At 46.1% G+C, this 24,896-nt stretch overlaps 1 protein-coding gene across 1 annotated transcript; it reads right to left on the bottom strand.

The window, feature by feature from the left end:
* Nucleotides 1-7,204: 7,204 nt before the first annotated feature.
* mmel1 (membrane metallo-endopeptidase-like 1) lies at nt 7,205-23,245 on the bottom strand. Its single transcript, XM_029247661.1, has 24 exons — nt 23,072-23,245; nt 20,316-20,482; nt 19,539-19,583; nt 16,587-16,646; nt 16,073-16,234; nt 15,525-15,605; nt 15,297-15,392; nt 14,702-14,820; nt 14,469-14,534; nt 14,230-14,364; nt 14,045-14,134; nt 13,808-13,944; nt 13,583-13,676; nt 12,818-12,946; nt 12,530-12,628; nt 12,247-12,330; nt 12,052-12,155; nt 11,881-11,939; nt 10,529-10,648; nt 10,235-10,368; nt 9,927-9,992; nt 9,274-9,369; nt 8,418-8,494; nt 7,205-8,299 (listed from the first exon to the last, which is right to left on the bottom strand). The coding sequence occupies exons 2-24, from the start codon at nt 20,470-20,472 to the stop codon at nt 8,200-8,202; spliced, it is 2,310 nt and encodes a 769-aa protein (XP_029103494.1). The 5' UTR covers nt 20,473-20,482; nt 23,072-23,245; the 3' UTR covers nt 7,205-8,199.
* Between the last annotated feature and the right edge of the window lie 1,651 nt (nt 23,246-24,896).

Raw genomic sequence — 24,896 nt, forward strand, 5'->3', positions numbered from 1 at the left:
CATTTATACACTTAAATTAGACATTTAGCTGCAGTATCTTGGCTCTTAACATGCTATGCTCATTAATTTGTTTTGTATTTGAATTGTCACTGAGAGTAGCTCATTTTGTTGCGCAGCAGGCTTAATTTATCACAAACGTTTTTTTCTATGAGACAAAACGGAATGCAGTAGGCCCTTGTCTTGAGAATGTCTGAATAGCAAACTTTGAGAAGTATTTCATAAATCTTTCCTTCATAAGAAGGCGAGTAACTGTGAAGTGTCTCCTCTCTATTGTTCTCCACTTCTGAGTTGATGTGCAATTTTGTGCTTCAAAGTAAATAACACACAGCTTACAAGATATTGTTTTCAATGTCTTCTTATGCTTGTGTCGGGTATTAGTGAATTTCATGTGATGCGGAGTAAAAGAAGGGATCGAGGAGCTGCCAACTGAGCGCCATCACCCTGGTTTTGTTCATTACTGAGCTTTTTTATTTATAGTGTTACAAATACTTGTCGAGCACCCAGGCATGTGCCCAAGGTGTTTTGGCTCACCAGAGGGAGGGCTTGTCTGCCTCCCTGCTATGAGCAATCTGCTTAAGGGGGTGAGGGATAGTGATGCCCTGTTCACGTTCAGAAATCTTTGCTGTTGCCTCCCTCCCTGCATAGCTGTCTGACTTGCTGAAATTTATATTATGTGAATCTGTTCACATTTGTTAATTTAGTAGGCAAACGTGAACAGATAAACCTTCACCTCGGAAGTGATGCACAAGTCAGAGAAAGAAAAGCACATTTCACAACAGATGGAATTTTAATCATGCAATTTCTGTAATGCCCCTCCGCGAACCGTCACCTTACCGAGGTGGAGGGGTTTGAGTGCCTGAATGATCTCAGGAGTATGTTGCTTGGGGCTATATGCCCCTGGTAGGGTCTCCCAAGGCAAACAGGTCCTGGGTGACAGACGAGACAAAGCGCGGTTCAAAATCCCCTTATGACTATTAAATCAAGGATCTCGTTCACCCCGCCCGGTATGGGGTCACCGGGGCCCCACCCTGGAGCCAGGCCTGGGGGGGGGGGCTCGCATGCGAGCGCCTGGTGGCCAGGTCTATACCCACGGGGCCTGGCCGGGCTTAGCCCGAAGCCAAGACGTGGAGCCGCTCTTCGGTGGGCTCACCACCTGCCGGAGAGGACATAAGGGGCCGGTGCATTGTGATTTGGGCAGTGGTCGGGGCCGAGTGCCCGGTCGACCCAAACCTCGGACGCCAACTCTGGCTTTTGGGACTTGGAATGTCACCTCACTGGCGGGGAAGGAGCCTGAGCTAGTGCAGGAGGTTGAGAGATACCGTCTAGATATAGTCGGGCTCACTTCCACTCACAGCTTGGGTTCTGGAACCACTCTTCTCGACCAAGGGTGGACTCTCCACTATTCTGGCGTTGCCCAGGCTGAGAGGTGGCGGGCGGATGTGGGCTTATTAATAGCCCCCCAGTTCAGCCGCCATGTGTTGGAGTCTACCCCGGTGAATGAGAGGGTCGTCTCCCGACGCCTTTGGGTCAGGGAACGGTCTCTCACTATCGTTTGTGCTTATGCGCCTAGCAGCAGTGCAGAGTACCCGGCCTTTTTGGAGTCCCTGGGGGGCGTGTTAGAAAGCGCTCCCACTGGGGACTCTGTCGTTCTACTGAGGGACTTTAACGCCCACGTGGGCAGCGACAGTGACACCCGGAGGGGCGTGATTGGGAGGAACGGCCTCCCTGATCTGAACCCGAGCGGTGAGTTGTTATTGGATTTCTGTGCTAGTCGCGGTTTATCCATAACGAACACCATGTTCATGCATAAGGGTGTCCATCAGTGCACTTGGCACCAGGACACCCTAGGTCGGAGGTCGATGATCGACTTTGTAGTCGTTTCTTCTGATCTTCGGCCATATGTCTTGGACACTCGGGTGAAGAGAGGGGCTGAGCTGTCAACTGATCACCACCTGGTGGTGAGTTGGATTCGATGGCGGGGGAAAAAGCTGGACAGACCTGGCAGGCCCAAACGCATAGTGAGGGTCTGTTGGGAACGTTTGGCGGAGGCCCCTGTCAGAGAGGTCTTCAACTCCCACCTCCGACAGAGCTTCAACCAGGTCCCGAGGGAGACTGGGGACATTGAGTCCGAATGGGCTATGTTCCACACCTCCATTGTCGGGGCGGCGGTTCGGAGCTGGGGCCATAAAGTCTCCGGCGCCTGTCGCGGCGGCAATCCCTGAACATGGTGGTGGACACCGGAGGTAAGGGATGCCGTCGAGCTGAAGAAGGAGTTCTATCGGGCCTGGCTGGCTCATAGGACTCCTGAAGCAGCTGACGGGTACCGACGGGCCAAATGGAGCGCGGCTCTGGCAGTCGCCGCGGCAAAAACTTGGGCCTGGGAGGAGTTCGGTGAGGCCATGGAGGAAGACTTTCGGTCGGCCTCAAAGAGATTCTGGCAAACCGTCCGGCGACTCAGAGGGGGGAAGCGGTGTTCCGCCAACACTGTTTACAGTGGAAGTGGTGCGCTGCTGACCTCAACTGAGGATGTCCTCGGGCGGTGGAAGGAGTACTTTGAGGATCTCCTCAATCCCTCCGACACACCTTCCGTAGAGGAAGCTGAGGCCGGGGACTCCGAGGGGGACTCGTCCATTACCCTGGCTGAAGTTGCTGAGGTAGTCAAAAAACTCCTTGGTGGCAAGGCTCCGGGGGTGGATGAGATCCGCCCCGAGTTTCTCAAGTCTCTGGATGTTGTGGGGCTGTCTTGACTGACACGCCTCTGCAACATTGCAGAGTTCAGGGACGGTGCCTCTGGACTGGCAGACCGGGGTGGTGGTCCCTCTTTTAAGAAGGGGGACCGGAGATTGTGTTCCAACTATAGGGGATCACACTCCTTAGCCTCCCTGGGAAAGTCTATGCCAGGGTACTGGAGAGGAGAATCCGACCGATAGTCGAACCTCGGATCCAGGAGGAGCAATGCGGTTTTCGCCCTGGCCGTGGAACACTGGACCAGCTCTATACCCTCACTAGGGTGTTGGAGGGTTCATGGGAGTTTGCCCAACCAGTCCATCTGTGTTTTGTGGACCTGGAGAAGGCATTCAACCGTGTCCCTCGTGGCATCCTGTGGGAGGTACTTCGGGATTATGGGGTTCGGGGTTCGTTGCTACGGGCCGTTCGTTCCCTGTATGACCGGAGCAGGAGCTTGGTTCGCATTGCTGGCAGTAAGTCAGACCTGTTCCCGGTGCATGTTGGACTCCGCCAGGGCTGCCCTTTGTCACCGATTCTGTTCATTATCTTTATGGACAGAATTTCTAGGCGCAGCCAGGGGACGGAGGGTGTCTGTTTTGGTGGCCGCAGGATCTCGTCTCTGCTTTTTGCGGACGATGTGGTCCTGTTGGCTTCATTGAATCAAGACTTACAGCGTGCACTGGAGAGGTTTGCAGCCGAGTGCGAAGTGGCGGGGATGAGAATCAGCACCTCCAAATCCGAGGCCATGGTCCTCAGTCGGAAAAAGGTGGATTGCCCCCTCCGGGTTAGGGGGGAGCTCCTCCCTCAAGTGGAGGAGTTTAAGTATCTCGGGGTCTTGTTCACGAGTGAGGGAAAAATGGAGCGGCAGGTTGACAGACGGATCGGTGCGGCGTCCACAGTAATGCGGTCATTGTACTGGTCTGTTGTGGTGAAGAAGGAGCTGAGTCGTAAGGCAAAGCTCTCAATTTACCGGTCGATCTATGTTCCTACCCTCACCTATGGTCATGAACTCTGGATCATGACCGAAAGAATGAGATCGCGGATACAAGCGGCAGAAATGAGTTTCCTCCGCAGAGTGGCTGGGCGCACCCTTAGGGATAGGGTGAGAAGCTCGGTCACCCGGGAGGAGCTTGGAGTAGAGCCGCTGCTCCTCCGCATAGAGAGGAGCCAGTTGAGGTGGCTCGGGCATCTGTTCCGGATGCCTCCTGGACGCCTCCCTGGGTAGGTGTTCCAGGCATGTCCCACTGGGAGGAGGCCTCGGGGCAGACCCAGGACATGTTGGAGAGACTTCGTCTCCCAGCTGGCCTGGGAACGCCTTGGGGTTCCCCCAGAGGAGCTGGAGGAGGTTTGCAGGGAGAGGGAAGTCTGGGGGGCTCTGCTTAGACTACTGCCCCCGCGACCCGGTCCCGGATAAGCGGAGGAAGATGGATGGATGGATGGATGGATGGAATTTCTGTAATGGAATCGGCGTGCAGAAGTGACCGGCCCCTCACCCGCTATGGTTCGTATTCAACCGATGAACTTCAGAACGAGCGAACCGTCTCGATTCCGGTTACGTTTGTAAGTACTGCTCTGAAAGTGACAGTTGTTCAGACATTAGAAAGAACATATACCTTTTTTTTTTTTTTAAAAAAAAACAAAAAACTTCCCTCTCCCCACAAACCACCTCCAGCTCCTCTGGGGGAACCCCAAGGCGTTCCCAGGCCAGCTGGGAGACGTAGTCTCTCCAACGTGTCCTCTTTTTTTTTTTTTTTTTTAAAAAAAAAAAAAAGTACTTCCGTTTTCTTCGACTGCTCCACCCACTTTAAAAAATTTGTGATCCATTTTTAATAATTTCAAGGTGTTTTGGACATAACATAATTTCTCCTCTTTCGCAAGGAAAGTGCTGGCAATGTGGTCAGGTTAAAGACAAATTATGCAGTATTTAAGAAACTACTCTTTGCCAAACAACTGTGAAGCCTTCAGCTTTTTTCACACAAGGTTCAAAAAACCCAATTTAAAATAACACCGAATTCTTCCATCAGCAATTGACTTCGCTCTACCGTTGTACCACCGTCAACTTCCATAGCAACGGTATCGGCCACTGTGAGTCAAACACGCAAACGTGAAACAAAACGAAACTTTATGAAGGTGTTTCTGTATGTTTGTCAATGACGCCGGGGTGCGTTGTGGCCACAACCTGGAGCAGCACCTTTACGAGGGGTGTATCCCCAGTTTGTCCAGGTGAGCCATAGCGCCGTTCCACAGAACTGCCCTCCTGCTTTCAGTCCTCATTGCAGTACTCCTAAAAAATTGAGAGGATGGCTCATCTTCATTCTTCTAGTCTCAGGGTGGACGGTGCTCGATGTATTCTCCTCTGCCCCCCTGGCCCGGCTGAAGGTCCATAGGAGGCTGCTATTCATGGGAAGCTTTCAGATGTTTCAAGTCTCCTACTCTGAATTTTTTCACATCCCTGTCATGCGGGGACTGTAAGCTCTGGCACTGCGCTGGGAACAGGGATTAAAGGTGTATTTTTACCACAGATAGAACCTGTACTCCATAGGATAACATTTGACGTGTTGAATTATGTAAGAGAATTTTAACAAACTACAGTAAAATGATATATGAAAACAAGGAATTAATTCCTTTAAATTTTTACTTTAATTGTGCTAGGTAGTCATTTATGTAAACAAATTTACATTTATCTGACACTTTTCTTTAAAGCAACTTAAAAGGTTAAGGATACAGTTATTTACCCATTTATACAGCTGGGTAATTTTACTGGAGCAATTTAGGGTAAGTAAATGTAAATGTAGAACTTTTGGTTCTAAAGGCAGCAGCTCCAGCCACTCCACTGCCTGGTAAATTAATGGTTAAAGTCAAATAATAGTGTAATTTTAATAACACCTGCATGAATCCTTTTTCTTTGTAACAGCGCAACTTGAATGGATTATTTGACATATCCTGAAATGCTTGTTTGGCAGTAAAAATATTGCAGTTTCAGTGTCATCATCACGTATTACTTATGCACAACTAAGAGAAATTACAGAAAATATAAATAAGTCAATTTAGACCCAAGTTTATGCAGATGCTTTATTTTGTTATTGGATCTCTCTTGTCTTGCAACAAACAAAATATGCGAAACAAACTGACAATTTTTACTGTATACATCTTTGAAAATAATGTTTTAAAAAAACTACTGCATACTATATAATATTTTAATGAAAGAAAATATTTTTTGTGGCTCCACCAGTATTTGATGGATCAATACTTGGACTTATGACAAGAAGCAGCCGGATTTAACTGATAAGTATCCTGTTTCATTTATAAAAAGCGTAGAGGTTTTATTTGGTTTTTTGCGCTGCGGGTTATTCAACCAAACATAAACTCAGGAAGGGATGAGAGAGGGATGCAAACACAGAGCATGGCCCCCTGATTGCAGAAATTTTTTTTTCCATGAAATGTGGCTATTTCTAGCAAGGTTTCCTTCCTTTGCTGACATGGGCTGTGTTGTTTTGCAGGTGGGAGAAGCTCAAGAACGCCAGCACGTTCCTGTCGGAGGTACACAAAACCATCCCTGCAAGCTTTCCTGCGGCTAACAGCCCCGGAGTGTGTGGGGGAGGGCCGGAGGCCAGGTGTTTACTCAGTTGCTCAGGCCCAGGTAAAGCTGTCTTTATCTGCAGCGAGAGCATCCACCCCCAGAACAGCCAAACCCATTTGCAGCAATTTCTGTAGCAAGCTGAAAAGCCACTCATTACCGCTATTTCAAATTTTTAAGCGTACAATTCGAAGGAGAAGAACTTGGTTATTGTCGGCCGCCATGCATAACGTTACGGCGGGATCGTGTGTGAGACACAGCTGGAAGGGGATCTTTGCAGGACACAATAATGTGTGGCAGCAGACAGGGGGGTGTACAAGTGCATTCCCGTTAGTTGCTTTAATGACCACGGTAACCATGCTGCCAGCAACACGAAGGCATAGAGTAAAAGTAGAATTACTGACGTTAACAGCGGAAACGCTGAACTGAGCACAAGGAATGGGACACAACAATAAAGGATACAACAACAAAGGACACAGTAGTGTGTTGAGTTCTAAATATCACCCAGCAGAATAACACAACGGCACAGTACACCACTAAAATCCCGACGGTTTAGTTGGATCGTTCAAGCTATTATCGTCTTAGACGTTCTCTTAACAATATTCATTTATTGTACTGAGTATACACAGAGGTCACTGTTCTTCATAGCCCACAGACATATTCAAAACAAACATTAGATATATTACAAGGATAAAGAAAAAGTTTTGAAGCTTTTTTTACAGAGCATTATACTATCGTCTGACAAATATGTTAGTGCTCAGAAGAAGTGACTATAATTCAAGTTTAGGTAAAGGAAAAACAGAACTAGAAGGCCTACAAAGCCATATGTTTCAATACTTGAATATTATTTCCAAAGCAGTGTTGTCTATGGAACAAAATTAAGAAAAATACCACTGATGATAGGATTAACTGACATATACGAATTTATTTGCGACAGAAGATACTCTGATAACAGTACTGTAGTTTTATTTGTAAATGTCTTGGCACGATTTTAAAAAGGCAATTTATCAAAACAGCATTCAGAACTGTTTCATTTTTTTATTTAAAATATACATACACATCTAGGATTAAAGCTCATGTTTAACAGTCTTAGAGTCACTCATCTTCCAGTTTACTGCTTACTGTCCACTGTCCCTTCATTATAGGAGTAGCTCAGCATGACTACATGCTTAACTGCTTCACAGGCTATTTGTTTTAATGTCACTGAGTTTATTCTTCTTTTTTTTTTCCCCCATGGGCAAAGTATTTTTCAAATATTCCTTGTCAGTAGATTCAAATTATTTTCCTGAAGGTGGAAGGAAAGCTTGGGTTATATGCGGGACTCTGGCCTGGAAGCAGCCTCGCGCCATTAACGCATCTTCACTGCCATTCCCTTCAGGCAGGGGAAACGTCTTTAGGCAGAATTCTCACCGTAGCGTTAAAAAGTGCAATAAAAGCTAGCAGTAGGCCTGGCTACCTTAATGACCAGTAAGGCAATTGCTCTACCTTCAACGTGTACTGTAGGTGCAGGTGTACAGTTGTACATAACCACTTAATAACGATTCACTTTGTAAACAGAGACAGGCAACACCTACTCGTTAAAGCAAAGAATATGCAAGTCCATCGGACAGGAGACCCGCCGCTGAAAACTCACCTCCGATCTTGCAGCGCTATCTACATCACATCAGGACTGACTGTCGTTACTTTCAGAACATAGCCCTAGCTGTTTTAATTTGCAAAGACAGCAACTTCTACGTGTTGTCCACTCTAGACGGTCCTCTGCAACTCCGCTGCCTGCGCTGGAAGCAGTTTCCGCTGAGCAATGCGGGTAGGACACAAGATGTGGTAGACAGGCACATGGCTGCCTAGCTGCGGCCCCCACCATCCACATCAAAACAGTGAAGAGCACCCACTGGTTACCACACCCTGCATTTCACCACAGGGTTCATGGGGCTACCTGGCTTGCAGCTGAACGCCTCCGAGAATGAATTGAAATTCTGCAGAGATCCCATCACTCTAGATGGAGGAAGGAAGAAAAAGAAGTTGATGAAACGTATGGCTTGTGCTTCGCAGTGATTTAGCAGGATGGCTCCTTTCGGAAACATATTGGGTACTCTTTGTCGGAGCACCTTACCTGTATTCAAGGGGGCTGTGTGAGTCTGTCTTGATAGACTGGCTGGCGTACTCTGGTCGGTAAGAGCCGCACCACACCTGAAGGCGGAAGCAGATAAACCCTCGATTAGATATCAAAGAAAGTGCACCAGCGCTTAATTTTTCTATCAGTGGAGCCATTTTCGAAGATGCAACCATTTTTAATTGCACATTCTTCACTGCTCTGTTTCCTAGAACTTGTTACACCAGGGTGAACACACCTAACAACATCGAAGAGCGGGAGTTTACGGGGACAACGTGTTCTATTTTCACTCATTTTAAATGAGCTATAATGTAGCTTAAAGCAAAGAGAAAGGTTAGTCTTTCAAATTGTTTTGTTCTTATTGCTGTATCTGAGACTTTTACAGAACTTTACCCATGTATGAATCAAGGTATGTCTGTGTTATTAAACTTTTACCTGTTGTAACTGTAGTATTTAATAACAAAACGAATTATGAGGGCTTCCGATCCCAGTTGTGTTCTTAGGCTGCAGAGCCAGTGTGCTGCTGTTCACTGGTCAATCTTTGCACACTGGAGTGTTATTTCAGCTCTTCTTCAATTTCTGTATATTTAATGTAAAACAACAGTTATGTGCTGTGCTGTTGCTGTGTGCTTTCCCATTAATAAACTTATAATGTACGCAGCTGTAACAATTATACCCCACTTTCACGGGAAGAGTATATTAAAGTCAAACCGTTTAGGGTCTGGGATTCTCCCGTTACCTTCTGAAACTCCCCTTCACTATCTTCTACCCTGAAATGCTTTTTTTCTTTTTTAAAACCACTTCGCTCTTTGTAGATTGTCTCAGTATATTCCACGTGTCTTCCTGTGTTGCTAACCTGGGCGAAGTTGAGAAAGAACAGCTGTCTGTGATTGAGATCCAGGCCAGGCAGACGCTGTTCCTCACCTTCCCTCTCCACCCACTTCATGTAGGCCTGGAACGTAGATGTGGAACAGAACAGGCGGCCTGACACCAACTCCCACTACCAGTCCCACTCACTAACCAAGCAGCAGAAATAAAGACATGCAGTTGAGAATATAAACATGCTGGCAAATTGAAAAGAGAAAAAAAACCCCCCTTGTATAACAGAATTATGAAGAGAATATAAAAACTTGAATTTACATTGTGCTGTATTTCATTCCCTTAGTCAACGATCTTATAAAATGTTTCCTCCACAGTAACTTATTGGCGAAACTGACACTCAGAAATTGTCAACATAATTTAACATTTCACATTTTAATTTAAGTATTTTGGTTGTTTAACAGAGGCTTTTATTAAAAAAATCACTTGTTCAAACCTTACAATTTATAGCTTAGTCATTAGTACAGCTGGATGCTTCTTACTGGGTAAAGTACAGTGATTAAGGTTACATGTCTTGGTGTACTGCCTACTGCCACGCTACACTGAAGCAGGGATGGTAAATAGCTGAAAATATACACTAAACGAATTATCCTCCAGTCTTCTCTTGATCTCCATGAGGTGTTTGCTCACCTTGTACGCCTGACGGACCCCTCCGTTGTCTGCAATGTTTTCCCCTAAAGTGCTGATTCCACTGACCTGGAGAACAAGGAAGGAGATTTGACACCATACATTCTTACCGCCCATCTCTATTCTCTCCTCTGCTCCGCCACAGTAAATGTAAATGCTTTGCAGTTATAATGATTTCTCTCTCTGCTTTTTTGATTTCTACTCAGTCTTTAGTCATTGTACATGGTGATCGGTCGCAGTCGACATGCTCTCTGCGCAAAAAAGTTCACGTGTTGGCTGCCGATTAAATGAACCCGCAAGACGGAACTCACATTCTGCCCCCCTGCAAGCTTCCAGCAGAAGTTGCCGTACTGCTGCACCATACACTGGGACTGGTCTTTAAAGTGCTCTGCAGAGTAGTTGCTCCACCAGTTGTTCATGTTCCCATCCTTGTCAAAATTGCGTCCTGCATTGGTGACATGAAAAGGCCCAGATTCAGGAAATCAAGATATTTGCTGCAAATTTAAAAAAAAGCATTGATCTTAAAATATATGCTTTCTCAGAGGAAATAGCTCAGCTTTCTTCTTTTCTCAGACTAAATGAAACATATTGCGTCCATTTCGTACCATTGTCATCAAAGCCATGGGTGATTTCATGTCCGATTACCATTCCTATTCCCCCGAAGTTCAGAGCCTGGAGTTGATGTTTGCTAAAGAAAGGAGGCTGCAGGATTCCAGCAGGGAAAACTGTTGGATAGATAAAGGGATATGACTAGTATGGAGAGACAGGTAGTCCTGAGATGATGCCGTTCCAGAGGGCTCCCTGAAGAGTATCTGTTGTAGGAGGGCGATACTAAAAAGAACTTCCAGCCAAACATGGGAAAGACGGACAAGCCAGAGCGAAAATTAAGTGCACATTAGTCATTTTCACAACGAGATAACTGACAGGAGGCGAATACACAAATAAGGCATAAAGCCATACAGTGAACGACACAGTCCATCCGAGGATCAACAGATTATGTGGGGGAGGCAGTCAGTTGCTCTGAAAATCCATTGTTCCTGACATTTGTATATTCTATGTAAATATGAAAGAGAGAGAGAGAAAGTGTACATACAAATATATATACATACATACCTGCAAAGTTTTATGTACATTTTTAATTTAACTGGAGATTTTTTCCAAAGCAACTTAGAATGTTAGGTTACTTACAATTATTTACCCATTTATACAGCAGGGTAATTTTACTGGAGCAATTTAGGGTTAGTACCTTGTTCAAGGGTACTACAGCTGGAGGTGAGATTTAAACCCGCAACCTTTGGGTCCAAAGGCAGCAGCTTTAACTAGTACACTTCCAGCTGATCAGTTTTTATTGCACGTGTGCACATATGTAGGTTCCTGAAGAAACAACTGAAAAGTTAGAGAACTTACTGTTTCCTCCTCATTTTGTGCTCCTTTGAAAAGTGAAGGTGATGAGGCTGAAAGCGGTGATTGTTTTGACGGTTTCCTTTTTGCAGAGATGGTAGCAGGTGGACTCGAATGTTTAATTAGTACGAGTCCACGGGACCTTGACTTTTAGTGATGGGTGCGAGTGGTGGCTGAGGGTTCTGTGGAGTTGGAGGAGGTGCTTGTTCCGAATGGCTCACGTGTAACGCAACGTATGATAGGCCTGCATGCAGAGCCCTTTCGTAGACATGTTGTGGAAATGTGTATTTCTTTATATGTATGTATGTTTTCATACATTTTTTATTTTCGATGTCCTTAGTCTGTTTTGTTTGCTTTTTATTTTAATTTTTAAATTTCTTTCATTAATTTTAAATTTTTTTCCTCCAAGAATAAAAAAGTAATTTTTCAGCCGCTCTCTGTTGTTCCCCAGTTCTGCTATTCCGGTGTCCACTGTTCCACGGATGGACTGTATAATATTACACGGCTGTGGATAATGTTGGTAACTCTTACCATGCAGCGCTGTGTGTTATCTTACCTATCTGGTTTCTGTTAGGAGAGTAGAAAGCATTGACCACTGCAGCTCCAATAATCCACCTGTGAACATTCAGGCAAACAGTTATTGTTGCTGTGCATCAAACCTCCTTTTCATTGACTGTGACTTTATAAAACAGTACATTTTGCGTGAAGGAGAATGTTTTGTTCTCACACATCAGGATCCACTGGTTCTCTCAGTTTCCTCAGACTCTTATGTGCCCCTGCCTGGAGGTTCTCCAGGATGTTCTCAAAATAGTTCTCCTCACTGAAGTTCAGCTACAAGATGAGGAAGGACAGTCAGTTAATCCGTCAGAAAATCCATGTGTGTTTCATTCGGGTCCGGCAGCTCCCTCTCCTCAGTTCTTACATGAGCATATTCTAGATCCAGCTTCCGATTCTTCTCTTCCAGAATGTGATCGGGGTAACCAATCTGCTCCTTGATCGACATGGCCTGCAAAACAGCAGTCCAACAGCAGGATGATCCACTGGTCCTTGCATCTTACGGGTTGCTTTACTCAACGCTAACCAAGACTGAACAATCGTCCCCTCACTGCACCCACACCGTTACTCCATGTCTGTGCAGGAGAAACAGAGTGGTGGCAGCGGCCGACTGCGTAAACCCTAAGCAAGGTTCTGCGGTTAACATCTACCTTCTCCCTGGCCTTCTCTTTAGACTGAGCATCCATCCAGCTCAGTTCCTCCAGCGTCTCCACGTAGGCCTCTTGAATTTTCTTGATCAAATCACTCACCTGAAAGAAGAACACCATTTATAATGGCAGACCATACAGACACTGTCACCAAATGTTAATAGTCACTCATAGACACTTGGTAGCTTTGACAAAGGTCCATCAACAAGATGGATTTAAACAGGCTGCCATACTGTAACAATTTCATATGATATTTATTGTGAACCAGTTCAGGATACATCAGGCACTCACCATGCGCTTGCTCTCCCCAGCAAATGTCTCACGGACGTAGAGGGCACCCACTGCGTTCTCCATGCTGCTCTGCACGTAGCGTACGCAGTCCCGCCAGCGTGCCTCCTCAGCGGTGGTCCCATACAGTGCCTAGAGACAAGCATGTACATTACATGCAGTATCTGGCGTACGCCACCGATGCAAGATAGCCACACTGCCGAGCTAACAGTTTCCTGTCCAACTTAAATCAGTGATATTCTTAGAACTGGACGTATAACTTGTGTACAGTGCTGCTTGAAAGTATGTGAAGCTCTTGTGTCCCTTAGTTTTATCACAAAATAGATATTTAATGAGAATCAGTGTTTCTCCTGTGACATAACAGGTGTGTAATGACCAATTCCATATGTTGATTTAGAGGAAATCATGTGTGTAGTAGAAACACACAAGTAGTGCAGGTGTAAAAAATAAGTACAGCCCAAGTTGCACTGGTTACACCAGATAGGCAAGTAGAATCAGGTGTGTAAATCATGGTCATTTATTCATTTTCTAAATTTATTTTCAAATTTAGATTTTATGAGTTTATATTATTTTATACAAGAATAAGGATCATCTCTACTGTAACACCTTCATGGTAATGCATGTTCTTGCTGCAGTCACACCTGTGAACCGGCTGCACATCAAAACTACTTCACAATATCTCTCGGTGACCTTCCTGCACTCGGATTTTCACCTTTTCCTTACTGGTCAATAGCAGCTCACCTTGTCCTTATTTTGTTCACACCTCACCTTTCTGTACTGAGCCCGTGCCTCCTTGAAGCGCCGACTTAGACTGCTCACTCTCTCTATGATGAGCTGCCAGGTAAGGTAATTCTGCATGGTCCTGGCAGAAACACCACAGTGCATCTTGTTGCACAGACAAAGACAACATATGCTAAAACACACACACATCTGTAGTTTATTTTCTGGAAAGCAGTAGTTCAGATTTTTACATGTGTCCCCTCCCAATTTCACCTGGTATCATGTTTGATGAGCACATCACCCAGCTTCTGCAGATAGGGGGCGCCATACACCACAACCTCCTCCTGGGGCTGCACGTCAATGGCGACGCTAGAGAGCACGCCTCGAACAAACCGAGTCCAGTTGAAGCCCTACACCACCACAGACAAGGAAGCAATGCAGCTTTTGCCATCTTCTCTGCGTTTCATTCTCCTTCAGAGGCTGTGTTTCGAACCCCAGCATTTCACTTACATTGAGACCGAAGGTTTCCTGGACCTCACTCAGCGTCATCTTGTTGTAAAGCAGGGTGACATCCTGGCGCTCTTCGGCGGGGGATGTAGCCTGCGTGCGAACGCAAAGCATGGCTGTCTGCCGTGCTGGCGGAAACCAGTGTCATGTGCGTGTTACTGGTGTGTGTCTGAGCGAGTGTCCCTCACATTAGCAATATCTGTCTCCAGCTCCATCACCATCATCATCTCCTCCCAAATGCGGTCATCGTCCTGTGTCAGGTTCCTGTCCTCCCGAGCTATCTTCGCCAGGGACACCATGAACTTCAGGTACGCCTCTCTCACCTGCCGGAGACATGTACCGTGCACAGTCAGATAGCTGATGCTGAAGCAACAACAGTTTCCTCAACTTCCTGAGATCCTTCGGACAAGACAGTGTCGGAAATTACGCGTTTGTAGCTGCCATCATTGAAGTAATAATCCCTCGATGGCATTCCAAGCCCAGGCTGGTCAATCTGTTGGAACAATACAGAATGAGTCAGAGATGCTTTCAGGACCTCGCATTACCCACGAGACACCCTCTGCCATACTTTGTTTCTCTTTTTTGCTCAATATTTTGTGCAGAATCCACCTCTTCAAACAATGTTTCAGCGGCTGACTTTGGGCCCTTATAGATTCTTACGTAGATGATATGTCTGCTGGAATCGCGATCGTCCGTCCACACAAATAGGTCCACCAGAACCTTTTTGTGGAATCGAGCGTTGAGGGTGGCCAGGGTGTCTTCCAGACTCCACGCGTCTCCTGGGCACAGAAACAAGGACACTGTAGCACAGCCGAGGCAGCAGCCCACATACCCACACAAGGCAGGATGCTGCGAAACGGAGATCCAGCTGGCCAGTGGACTCAGCTCTGTGCCAGCAGTCTCAAAGCTCAGCGATTTACCTTACTCTCCAGCCACCGCTTGTGCGGGGATATAAATAAAAACAAGCCGACCTCCCATGAGAGCCGTTCCCAAAAAAAACCAGAGTAGTAAAATCATATTCCACCTAATGTGCCTTATGTCAATGTAAGGATTTTTGGGAAAAAGACCCCATAAATTTGTCTGGGCACAGACCAACCTATACATGGGTGATTGGATTAAAGGCCACTCTCCACATCAAGTGAAATTACAGCGGTGGCGGGCCGGCGCCAGACAGTCAAAGAAGCAGAAATTGCCCTCCTACTCCACTGATCTTAAAACCTTATTGAGCAAAACGAGCGACAAGACAGCTTCCCACCTCCGGTGCTATTCCAGTCCTCCGAGGCCACGGGCCAATCCCCGACGGTGTCGATGAGCTTCAGGAGCGGCTGCGAATCGCGTTGCTCGATCAAGCCTGCAGCGGACGACACAGCGTATGACTTACGAGTAAAACACCCAGCAGCGGCTCCAGTGGTCACGCCTGAAAACGCTCCTTTTAATCATCAAGCTTAAAGCGGACTGTAGCTACGATCACAATCGCACTCACTTTCATTCATGCAGGAGCTGTAAAGCGTCTTGGCTTTCTTGAATGCATCTCTGTCCATGCCGTTCCGGGTTTCCAGAACCCCTGCGAAGAATTTAAAAAGCGAGGCTTGGAAGAAACGTGCCAGATTTTGACGTGTTTATACATTTATAAATATACTTTCCCATTCAAATCGCCCTCAATGGATCTGCAGTCTAACTTCATTGATTCAGATTCCCAGCTACATTTTCTCTTTCTGAAGAAAACAAACTGCATCAGTCTGTCCACAAAATTCTACAGTCCAAGTTATTAGATTTTGCCCTGTACATAGATTTTTACTCAGAAAACCTCAAGAGCTGAATCTCCAGTGTTTCACATCCTGGATAGTGATCCATGTACTACAAATTTTACCACATTGCACTTTCTTTTTTTTTTTAATAACCAAAATTAGGCAGACCATGTCTTACTCCCCGATTTCACCTGTGATCATTGACCATGAAATCATACTGTCGGTTAATGATGTCCTGCTGGGTGATTGAATGTACATGTTTGTCTCTGCAGACAATAGCTACCCTTCAGCACGATTTCCAGTTCGTCTCTTAAGATGTCAAAAATGCTGTGTCGGGAGCTGGTCTCCGGGATCACGTGTCGCTCCAACCAGCCTCCGCAGGCGTACTGGTAGAAGTTCTCGCAGGGTTCCACCTTGGGGTCCATGTTCTGAAGGAGTCTTGCAGCTGGACACCAGTGAGAGGAAGCACAGATAACAGGAGGTTGGTGTCGGGTTGCAATGAAGCAGAAGCAGTGGCGCAAGCCGAATTACAGAAATTACTGCTCCGAGGTTAGCATGCACAATCTGTTTTTAATTCTTTTAGTTTCACTGGCTGTGCAAAAGTTAAAAGAAAAAAAAAAAAAACAGGCCGTGAAAGTGAACATCTCTCGCTCGACTGAAAGGCGACGCACTGAAGGATATCGATCCAGTGACCATTACGGTAAATACTCTTGTTTTACGAGTCAGTTACTAGAAATAACGAAGAAAACTAATAAAACTAAGTTGGCAAAGGCAGTCGCACTTGGATGGTCACTTACCAGATGTCACACATTCTGGGGTAGTGCAAACATTGTTTGTGTTTTGACGATACAACAAGCCTGAAATGGGAAATCAAGGAGAAAATTAAAGATTCTGCGTATGCAGTCATATCATCCACTTCTTGTACTATAAGTATTTCAGTGCACATTTACAACCATGTTTATGAATGGAAATCATCTTGTTTGCTGTGTCCCTTGATCAGGGCAAAGACGTAATAAATGTACTAATGTGTACATATGCGTTCAGTCATGTACCGTGCTGCTTGAAAGTATATGAACCCCTTTGTCCCTCAGTTTTACCACAAAATGGGTATTTAATGAGAATCAATGCATCTCATGTGACATAAGTGTGTAATGACTAATTCCATATGTTACTTTAGTGGAAATCGTGTGTGTAGCAGAAACACACAGGTAGTGCAGGTGTAAAAATAAGCAAAGCCCAAGTTGCACTGGTTACACTAAGTAGGTAAGTAGAATCAGGGGTGTAAATTATAGTCATTTGTTTAATATTTTATCCAAGAATAATGACCATCCCTATAGGGTTCACATACTTGCAAACAGCTCTGTGTCTAGGAAGAACGCTGTGTGGCGCTGTTGAGGTTGCAAGCCATTAGTGTACCTTATTGATCAAAATTTATTTTCATATACATCTTATTTGTTATAAGTATTATTTGTTGAGTGTTAAAGATTGCTAATTAAAAAATATATATTTTCTCAAGGGGGGGTCAAGGGCCACTGTTTGGCGGGTCTGGGGCTCAAGCCCTGCTTGAGGTGCCTTGTGATGGATCGGCGTCCCACCCAGGGTATGCCCCCCATCCCCACACCCTGCGCCGCCGGGTTAGATCCCTACCCACTGTGACTCCGCCCAGGACAAGCAGCTGCAGACACTGTGTGTGAATTTCCTTAGGTAGTTCCACCCTAAGATGCGAGTACTCGTGGGCGAGGTGGTCAATACTTGTACAGGATGAATTGGACAGAAGAGTGAGAACAAGTGTCCTATGCCTCCAGGGACTGCTGTACAAGAGCTGGGAGACAAGTCGGCTGGTCTCCTCCTGGAACTTGTCAACCGAATGTGTAAAAAACTAGTTTCCAGCAAGCGTACTGGTTTTTAGCCTTTAATTCACTGTCTTTCACTTTCAGCATTTTCAACTGTGCTCATGGTTTCCGTATCTACTTTTTAATCACTTTATACACTGTGACCTGACTAGCGTTTTCTTTCATGATCACATGCTGAAGATGGTGCTGTGTTTTGAAGTCAGAACTGCTCCCAGTTATCTACAAGACTTGATCATTCGCTACACCCCAACCAGACTGCTACGCTCTTCCACATCTGCCCGCTTGGTGGTCCCACGCACGAAAGGTAAAGCATGATGGTTCTTGGTTCTGGCTCCGTTGTAGTGGAATGACCACCCCCTCTCACTCAGAACTGCTGAAACTGTCCACATTTAAAAGGGTCTGAAAACTCACCTCTTCCAGACTCACTTCGCCCATGATCTCTTAAGTTCATGTGAGGTGTAAATGTTCATGCACTATAGCTTTAAGCTCATGCTTGGAAAAACCTTTATGCAGCTACTCCTGTAATGTAACATAAATGTTTATATGTACCTCCAAAAAAAAATTACTAGGTAGGTGATCAGGAATCATTGATATTCTGGTAAAGTTTTTTGCAGCTACTTGTATGATGAACGTTGGTGCATCTGGTGAAGGAAACTAACTGTAGTTAAGAATCACACATCTGAAACTATATCCCTCTTTTTCCTAATCTAATGAACACATTGTATTTTCTATGAGATGTGCGTTGCTTTGGAGAAAAGCGTCTGCTAAATGAATACCTGTAAATGTAAATGAACTCAGCTGTGGTATCATGACTACACCCCCTACAGGCTACTGTAGATAGGACACAGTGTAGTCATATGCCGCCGCTTTGCATGGGTTCTAGTGTGATGGCAAAGGGTTCTGTCATTTCCAGAACCGTTTGCTTTGGGTTACCAGCAATTACCGATGATGCAAGAAACAGTTTTCAGCTGGGGACAGGTGGTGGGGTAGTGGTTTGAGCTGCTGCCTTTAAACCTGAAGGTTGCAGGTTTGAGTATCATCATCTGCTGTAGTACCCTTGAACAAAGTACATACCCTAAATTGCTTGAGTAAAATTATACCCCTGTATAAGTGGGGAAATAATTGTAAGTAGCTTAATAGTGTAAATTGTTTTGGAAAATGGGGGATGCGGTGGCAGAGTGGGTTTGACTGGGTCTTGCTCTCTGGTGGGTCTGGGGTTTGAGTCCTGCTTGGGGTGCCTTGTGATGGATTGGCATCCCGTCCTGGGTGTGTCCCCTCCCCCTCCAGCCTTGCGCCCTGTGTGTTGCTGGGTGAGGCTCCGGCTCGCTGCGACCGCACTTGGGACAAGCGGTTTCAGACTGTGTGTGTTTTGGGAAAAAGTGTCAGCTAAATGAATAAATGTAAACCAGATGTGAACAACAGCCAACTGACATGTTAAGACATATTGATCCAATGCCATTTGTTAGTTTTAATTTACGGATTCACTCATTCCCATTCCTAACCACATGGCCAAGTGAGGGTCATGGTGATGCAGAGCCTATCCCAGAAGGCACCAGGTAAAGTGTCAGTCCATCACAAGATATTTTTCTTTCATGTTACTGGCACGATTTTTGATACCTCTGTCCATGGCTGGTGTACCATGTTTTAACAATTATGCTAATTACAACTTTTTACCCATTCATAAGGATGCTGTTCTTAGTGCAGCATTTAAACACCTTGATCAGTAGTACCACAGTAAGGGCCACACGCAAAGGCAACAGCCCTAACAACTGCAGTACCAAACCACACTTATTACTACTACTACTACTACTACTACTATTATTATTATTATTATAATGCTATTTTTCCAGAAGACACATTTTGAGACCTTATTATTATAGCGACGGCCCGACTTACCGTCAACAAGCGCCTTCCTTGGGGGGGCGGTTCGGTGGGATCGTTCTGCGTTCAATCAAAAGTTTCAACAAAAATGAGTGTAGCTCAATACACCGTTTTCATAAATAAAGTTCAGTTTTATTTCAAAAATAAATACAAAAAATACACAACAATGCGAATGCAAAGACTGCGTAATTATAACTGAAAACATGCGATTTCTGTTAACCAAATGTGATGAAACGGATACTTTACGAGTTATAAGTGGGGGACTAATCAATAGTTGTATAATCACATAATCATAAATATTAAACAAATTAAACAATTAAAAAATAAACGAACTGGTCTTAAAGTGTATTTATTTCAGGCCTAAACGCTGAACTAGACTGGATTAAAAGACCAGCCGCATGTTTATAAAAGTACAAACGTTTGTCTAATGTACCTTTGGAGGAATTACAGAAATGTGTAGTTTGTGACTCTTGTCATTTGGAATTTCGCTATTTACTCGTCATGTGCAGCAGCGCGCGCAGCCAAACAACCTTCCTCCGATTCCTCATTACTTGCACCCCATATTTACTTTTAAATTTACCACCATGACTTTATGAACGCTTCAAAAACTTAACTTGGTCGACGGCTATCAAATTATTTCATATTTTACATACGAAAACAGTAGTGTTTCGTTATATTTTATTTCATCGGTTCAAGCGCTGACGCCGCCGCGTGCACGCTCGCGAGGCGTGTGCGCGCGCGCGCCCTCCACCCGGCTCCACCACAGAGCGGTACCGCACCGGCGGCTCTCACCTTGCACGGCCGACGTGTAGAGAACCACGAGCCCGGCCAGCGCGCAGCTCACGAGCAGCAGCAGCACCGACAGTCCCACCTCGGTGGCGCTCCAGCGGTGCTTGCCTGCCTTCGGCCACTTCTCCACGATGTCCATCTGGCTTTCCGATTTGCCCATTCTCTGCGCCCTGAAAAGTGCCGCGAGGCGCGAAGAGCGCGAGGTGAGCAGCACACGGGACTGTGGCTGCGCGCGAGCGTTTGCGCAGGGCGGGCGCGCGCCGCCAGTGTCAACGTTATGTGAAAATGTACAGCATCAGTACCGTATTTAAATTCATTGGTCCGCTTCAGCAGTCGTTTGCTTCCTAAAAAGAGCGCCGTTTTCCACGCGGAAGGAGATTGGAACTCTTTCTTCTTCAGTAATATCATAGAAGCCCAATTTTACGACCTGTTTTTTACTGAGGTGAGGGAGTTCAATCCCCCAATGTTTCAAAGTCGAAACGCAGATTCTGCTACACATACGCCGAAAAAACAAGCACGTAAAATGGAGGAAAAACTGTTCTGAGGGATATATTGAGGAGCGCGGGCTGTTGCGCTAAGCCAACTTAATTAAGGTACAAACGTTTCTCTAGTGAAAGACAGAAGAGAAGGAAGCAAAGAAAGTAAGTTAGTCGCGCTCGTGTCGCGAGGAGAAGTAGCGAGACGCGGACGGTAGGGGGCAGCAGACACCGCAGGCCGCACGTCCCTGGCACGAGAGCGTCGCGCGTGAAATGCGGATCGATCGCTTGTTTACTTTGATGTTCTTAGTCTCGTGGCCACTTAGTCACTGACTTTAATAGCGCGAAATTATAGCACGTCTGTCACTGATGCGTTCGGGTCTGCACCGGTTCTCCCACTAACTGCTACTTTCCGACTCCATAGCATCAATTCAGTGAAATGAAAGTGAATATGATGAAGCTGATCATATGGCAGCGTTATCGTTTCATCATCGTTATTATTTATTATTACATGAGTAAGTGAGTGATTGGAAGAAGTCAGTTCTAAGTTTCTCTTACTTTTTTTTAACCCTCCGAGCATTATTCTTAATATTATTAGCACAGCTGGTAGTGTAGTGATTAGCGCAACTGTTTGTGAACCCAAAGGTTGCAGGTTTGAATCCCAGCTGTAGTACCCTTGAGCAAGGTATTTAGCCCAAGTTGCTCCAGTAAAATCACGCAGCTGTATAAACGGCTAAGTAACTGTAGGTAGATTAACATTGTAAATTTCTTTAGAGAAAAGCACTGATTTAATGAGTGAATGTAATAAAATATTTTTCCAGCCCAAATATCAGCAATCACTGAGTGATGTGTGAGTTTGACGTAACTGCTACGCTGGTGTTACTTGTAGCTTTTACTTGCTGTCGCACTACTCCATCCGAAGGAGATGGCGACCGAGAGTTAGTCTGTGTGTGGTTTGTGAAGGTGGTCCTATTCCAACCCCCCTGCCTGTTGTACCCCCGCTGGCTACAGAGATAAATTGCTCTGTGGGTAATAAATGAGGCCTGTGTGCTGCCGGCGCCCATTAGGCCTCCCTGATGAATACACACCAGCACACGTCTGGCACTGCGGTGATGGATGTGACTGTCGGATGGAGACTGGGGGCGGGGGTGCGCTGGTGGGCTGGGGTGGGTCACGCTCTGGTTGGCAGATCTCATACCTGTAGCACCTGCTACTGGTGCTTGCTTTGAGCGTATTGAAATCATATCTGGAGCCACAAACGCCTGATATTTTGTCATACTGACTGATGAAAATGATGAAGCCCTCGTTGACGATGACTAGTTGTTGCACACCTGTTTCCTTCTGCACACGTGCTGAGGGAAGTGACACCTGAGACATCTGAGTGTTGACATTTTTTTTGGATAAGGTTTACTTCACATACTGTATGATGAATATACAATAGTCCAACACACACTTTGTACGTGGAAATATAATCATAACACGTCAATCTGATGATAGATAGCAAATGATTCAGTAATATCTAGCTGGTAATGCACATAAACAGGATTTTTTTTTTTTTTATTATTATTATTTATTTATTTAGACTAGCTGGTAGCATAGGAGGTTAGAGTTACTGCTTTTGGATCCAAAGGTTGCTGGTTTGATTCCCCCTTCTGGCTGTAGTACCATTGATCAAGGTACTTACCCTAAATCCCTCCAGTAAAATTACCCAGCTGTATAAATGGGTAAATAATCGTAATACATTCAACACTATAAGTGGCTTTGGAGAAAAATGTCAGGTAAATGTTTATTTTCTTGAAAGTACGACACACAGCACGCCAGCTGGCTTGTGAACCACGAAAGAAAATAGCCGGTGAGTGTCAAATGGACAGTTTTATCCTGCTTCATTATTATGTTTTCATTTAGCAAATGATGGCGATAATAATAATAATCTTGCTTTTATATTAAAAAAAGAAAAAAAAACTCTCATGCATCTGGAAAATTCACTGTGTATCAAAACCGTACCTTGTGGCTCATCATGGAGGGTTTCTAATGAAGTGGACCTCTCTGGTGAAAAGAGGATGTTTGTAACTTCTGAGATCCTTAAAAATGTTCACTGAGGTTGATGTGGTCCCAGTGATTAATGCCCAGTAGGTCTGTGAATGTCACTTGCACATGGGCTGTGCTGGCTCTGAGAGCCTTCTCCACCGCTGCCGCCTTGGCCATTAATCTGTGCCCTATATCCCTACAAGCGTTCTCCCAGAGCGAGGAGTGAGAGGGTACCCGGGAGGTGCCTCTTCCTACCTGCCCGTCGAAGGTGGAGGTCCCTCCACGGTTTGTCCGGCGCAAACAGGCGTCTCTCTCCCCCCAGAGATGTTCAGCAGCCTGGCCGACAGCGCTCTGCTCTCATCGCGCGGCGCTCTGCGAGGAGGCACAGCTGGACAAGTGGCTGCGAGAGGACGCGTCTGTGTCGTTGCGCCTCCGAGTGAGAGAGCGAGCAGGGGAGTGCGAAGCAGGGGGAGGAGGGGGGTAGACAGCAAGGGAGAGGTGGTACTGCTGGCTTTCTGGGTGATAGAGAGAGAGAGTGTGTGAGAGTGAGAGACCGAGAAACAGTGATAATCACTAATCAGGAGGACCATGATGCTGGAGGAGCACAGACAGGAGGGACAGAGAGGCAGGAAAAGAGAAGAGGGGAAGAGCGTAGACTTTTTCTCCCTCTTCCTGTGAGCGTCTCTTTCCCCACACACGGCAGTTCTCCTTGAGGATTCTCAGCTGCGACGTGAAAGAGAACAAAAAAGGGCGAGCGGGGAAAAGAAGGGACCGATGGAGGCGGGTGGGATGGGAGAAAGGGTCGAATAAGGGGAGGACAGATGCAGCGAGCATGATGAAAGGATGATGAAAAGAGAAGGGATCTCCAGCCCTGGGGGTGGAGTGGAGCAGAGCAGCCGCCTGGGACTGTGCCCTCTGCAGTGGGAAGAGCAGAAGGACCACTCGCCAAAGACCATCTCAAGCCTCTGCTCTTCAAGTCCCCCGTGAAACAGCCCCAGATGGGGAGGGCCAGCGCTGACTAGCAGAGGCGAGAACCTCGTCCAGCTGTCAGATTGAGATGGCACTGCGCCCGGTGGCAGCCATTGCCACAGTATTGCAGTGATTAAGGGCTTGATCAAGCATTGTAATTATCTCCCACACAAAACGGGCACAGGGGTCGGTGCCAGCTGCCCATGCACGGTGTATCTCACTTGGGGGGGGCTGGAAATCCAGGGGTGGCCGTGTTCTTTCAAGTGTGCTTCTACTACCCAGCCACTGATCTCTGTTAACTGAGAGCAGAACTAGACCCAGAAAAGCTGGCGAGGGCCTCCCAAAGGACAGAGGCACAATATGCGTCGTGAGCACAGCGATCACGCTTTTTGAAACCTTCACGAGCGGCATAAGCCCTCTCCGCTTGCCATCATGTTTACCCCAGAGAACTGCAGGGATTACCTGTTGCCAGGTCCTCCGTTATCGTTAGCCGGAGAAGCGATTTTTGTGCAGGGGATGGAGAAGGTCATGTGGAATAGTTTGACTCAAAGCACAGGCTTTGCCGTTTGGGAGGCAGAGCTCACTGACTGATCTTTAGCAGTGGTAGTGCAGTCTGAGGGAGATGTGGAGGAGATTTTTGTCGCCAACCTCCAGCTCAAAAAGAACGGGAAAAGGTGGCAATTCAACTAATGTGTCAAAAGTGTAGACTGAGAATGAGTTGGAGGCCTGTGCAGGTGTAGAAACGTTTCACCTTGTTCCACAAAGCAGGTGTAGCAGAGGATGTTCTCAGATGGTAGTGAGAAACCCCAGGAAATCCCGTTTGAATATAGTAGTTTTAGTAGTGGAAATTGTTTTAATTTTTGAAAGTTGATTTTCTGTTTTCTGTTTATAATAGTGTCCTCATGTGACTGTAGCCCTGTAACGATGTAGGTACGCATGTATTTACCTTGTAAGTCACCTCAGCAGGGGGTGCGGTGGCGCAGCGGGTTTGGCCGGGTCCTGCTCTTCAGTGGGTCTGGGGTTCAAGTCCCATTTGCGGTGCCTTGTGACGGACTGGTGTCCCCTCCCCCTCCAGCCCTGCACCCTGTGTTGTCAGGTTAGGCTCCGGTTC

Source organism: Scleropages formosus, chromosome 22, assembly GCF_900964775.1.
Source record: "Scleropages formosus chromosome 22, fSclFor1.1, whole genome shotgun sequence".
Lineage (NCBI taxonomy): Eukaryota > Metazoa > Chordata > Actinopteri > Osteoglossiformes > Osteoglossidae > Scleropages > Scleropages formosus.

Excerpts from the sequence above, each read along its gene's own strand:
- mmel1 (XM_029247661.1), bottom strand. The coding sequence starts at position 20,472 with ATGGGCAAATCGGAAAGCCAGATGGACATCGTGGAGAAGTGGCCGAAG. Across the intron at positions 12,947-13,582 it reads CACGGGCTCAGTACAGAAAG|GCACTGTATGGGACCACCGC; the intron begins GTGAGGTGTGAA and ends GCTTGTCTCTAG. Across the intron at positions 10,369-10,528 it reads CCATGGCTTTGATGACAATG|GACGCAATTTTGACAAGGAT; the intron begins GTACGAAATGGA and ends TCACCAATGCAG.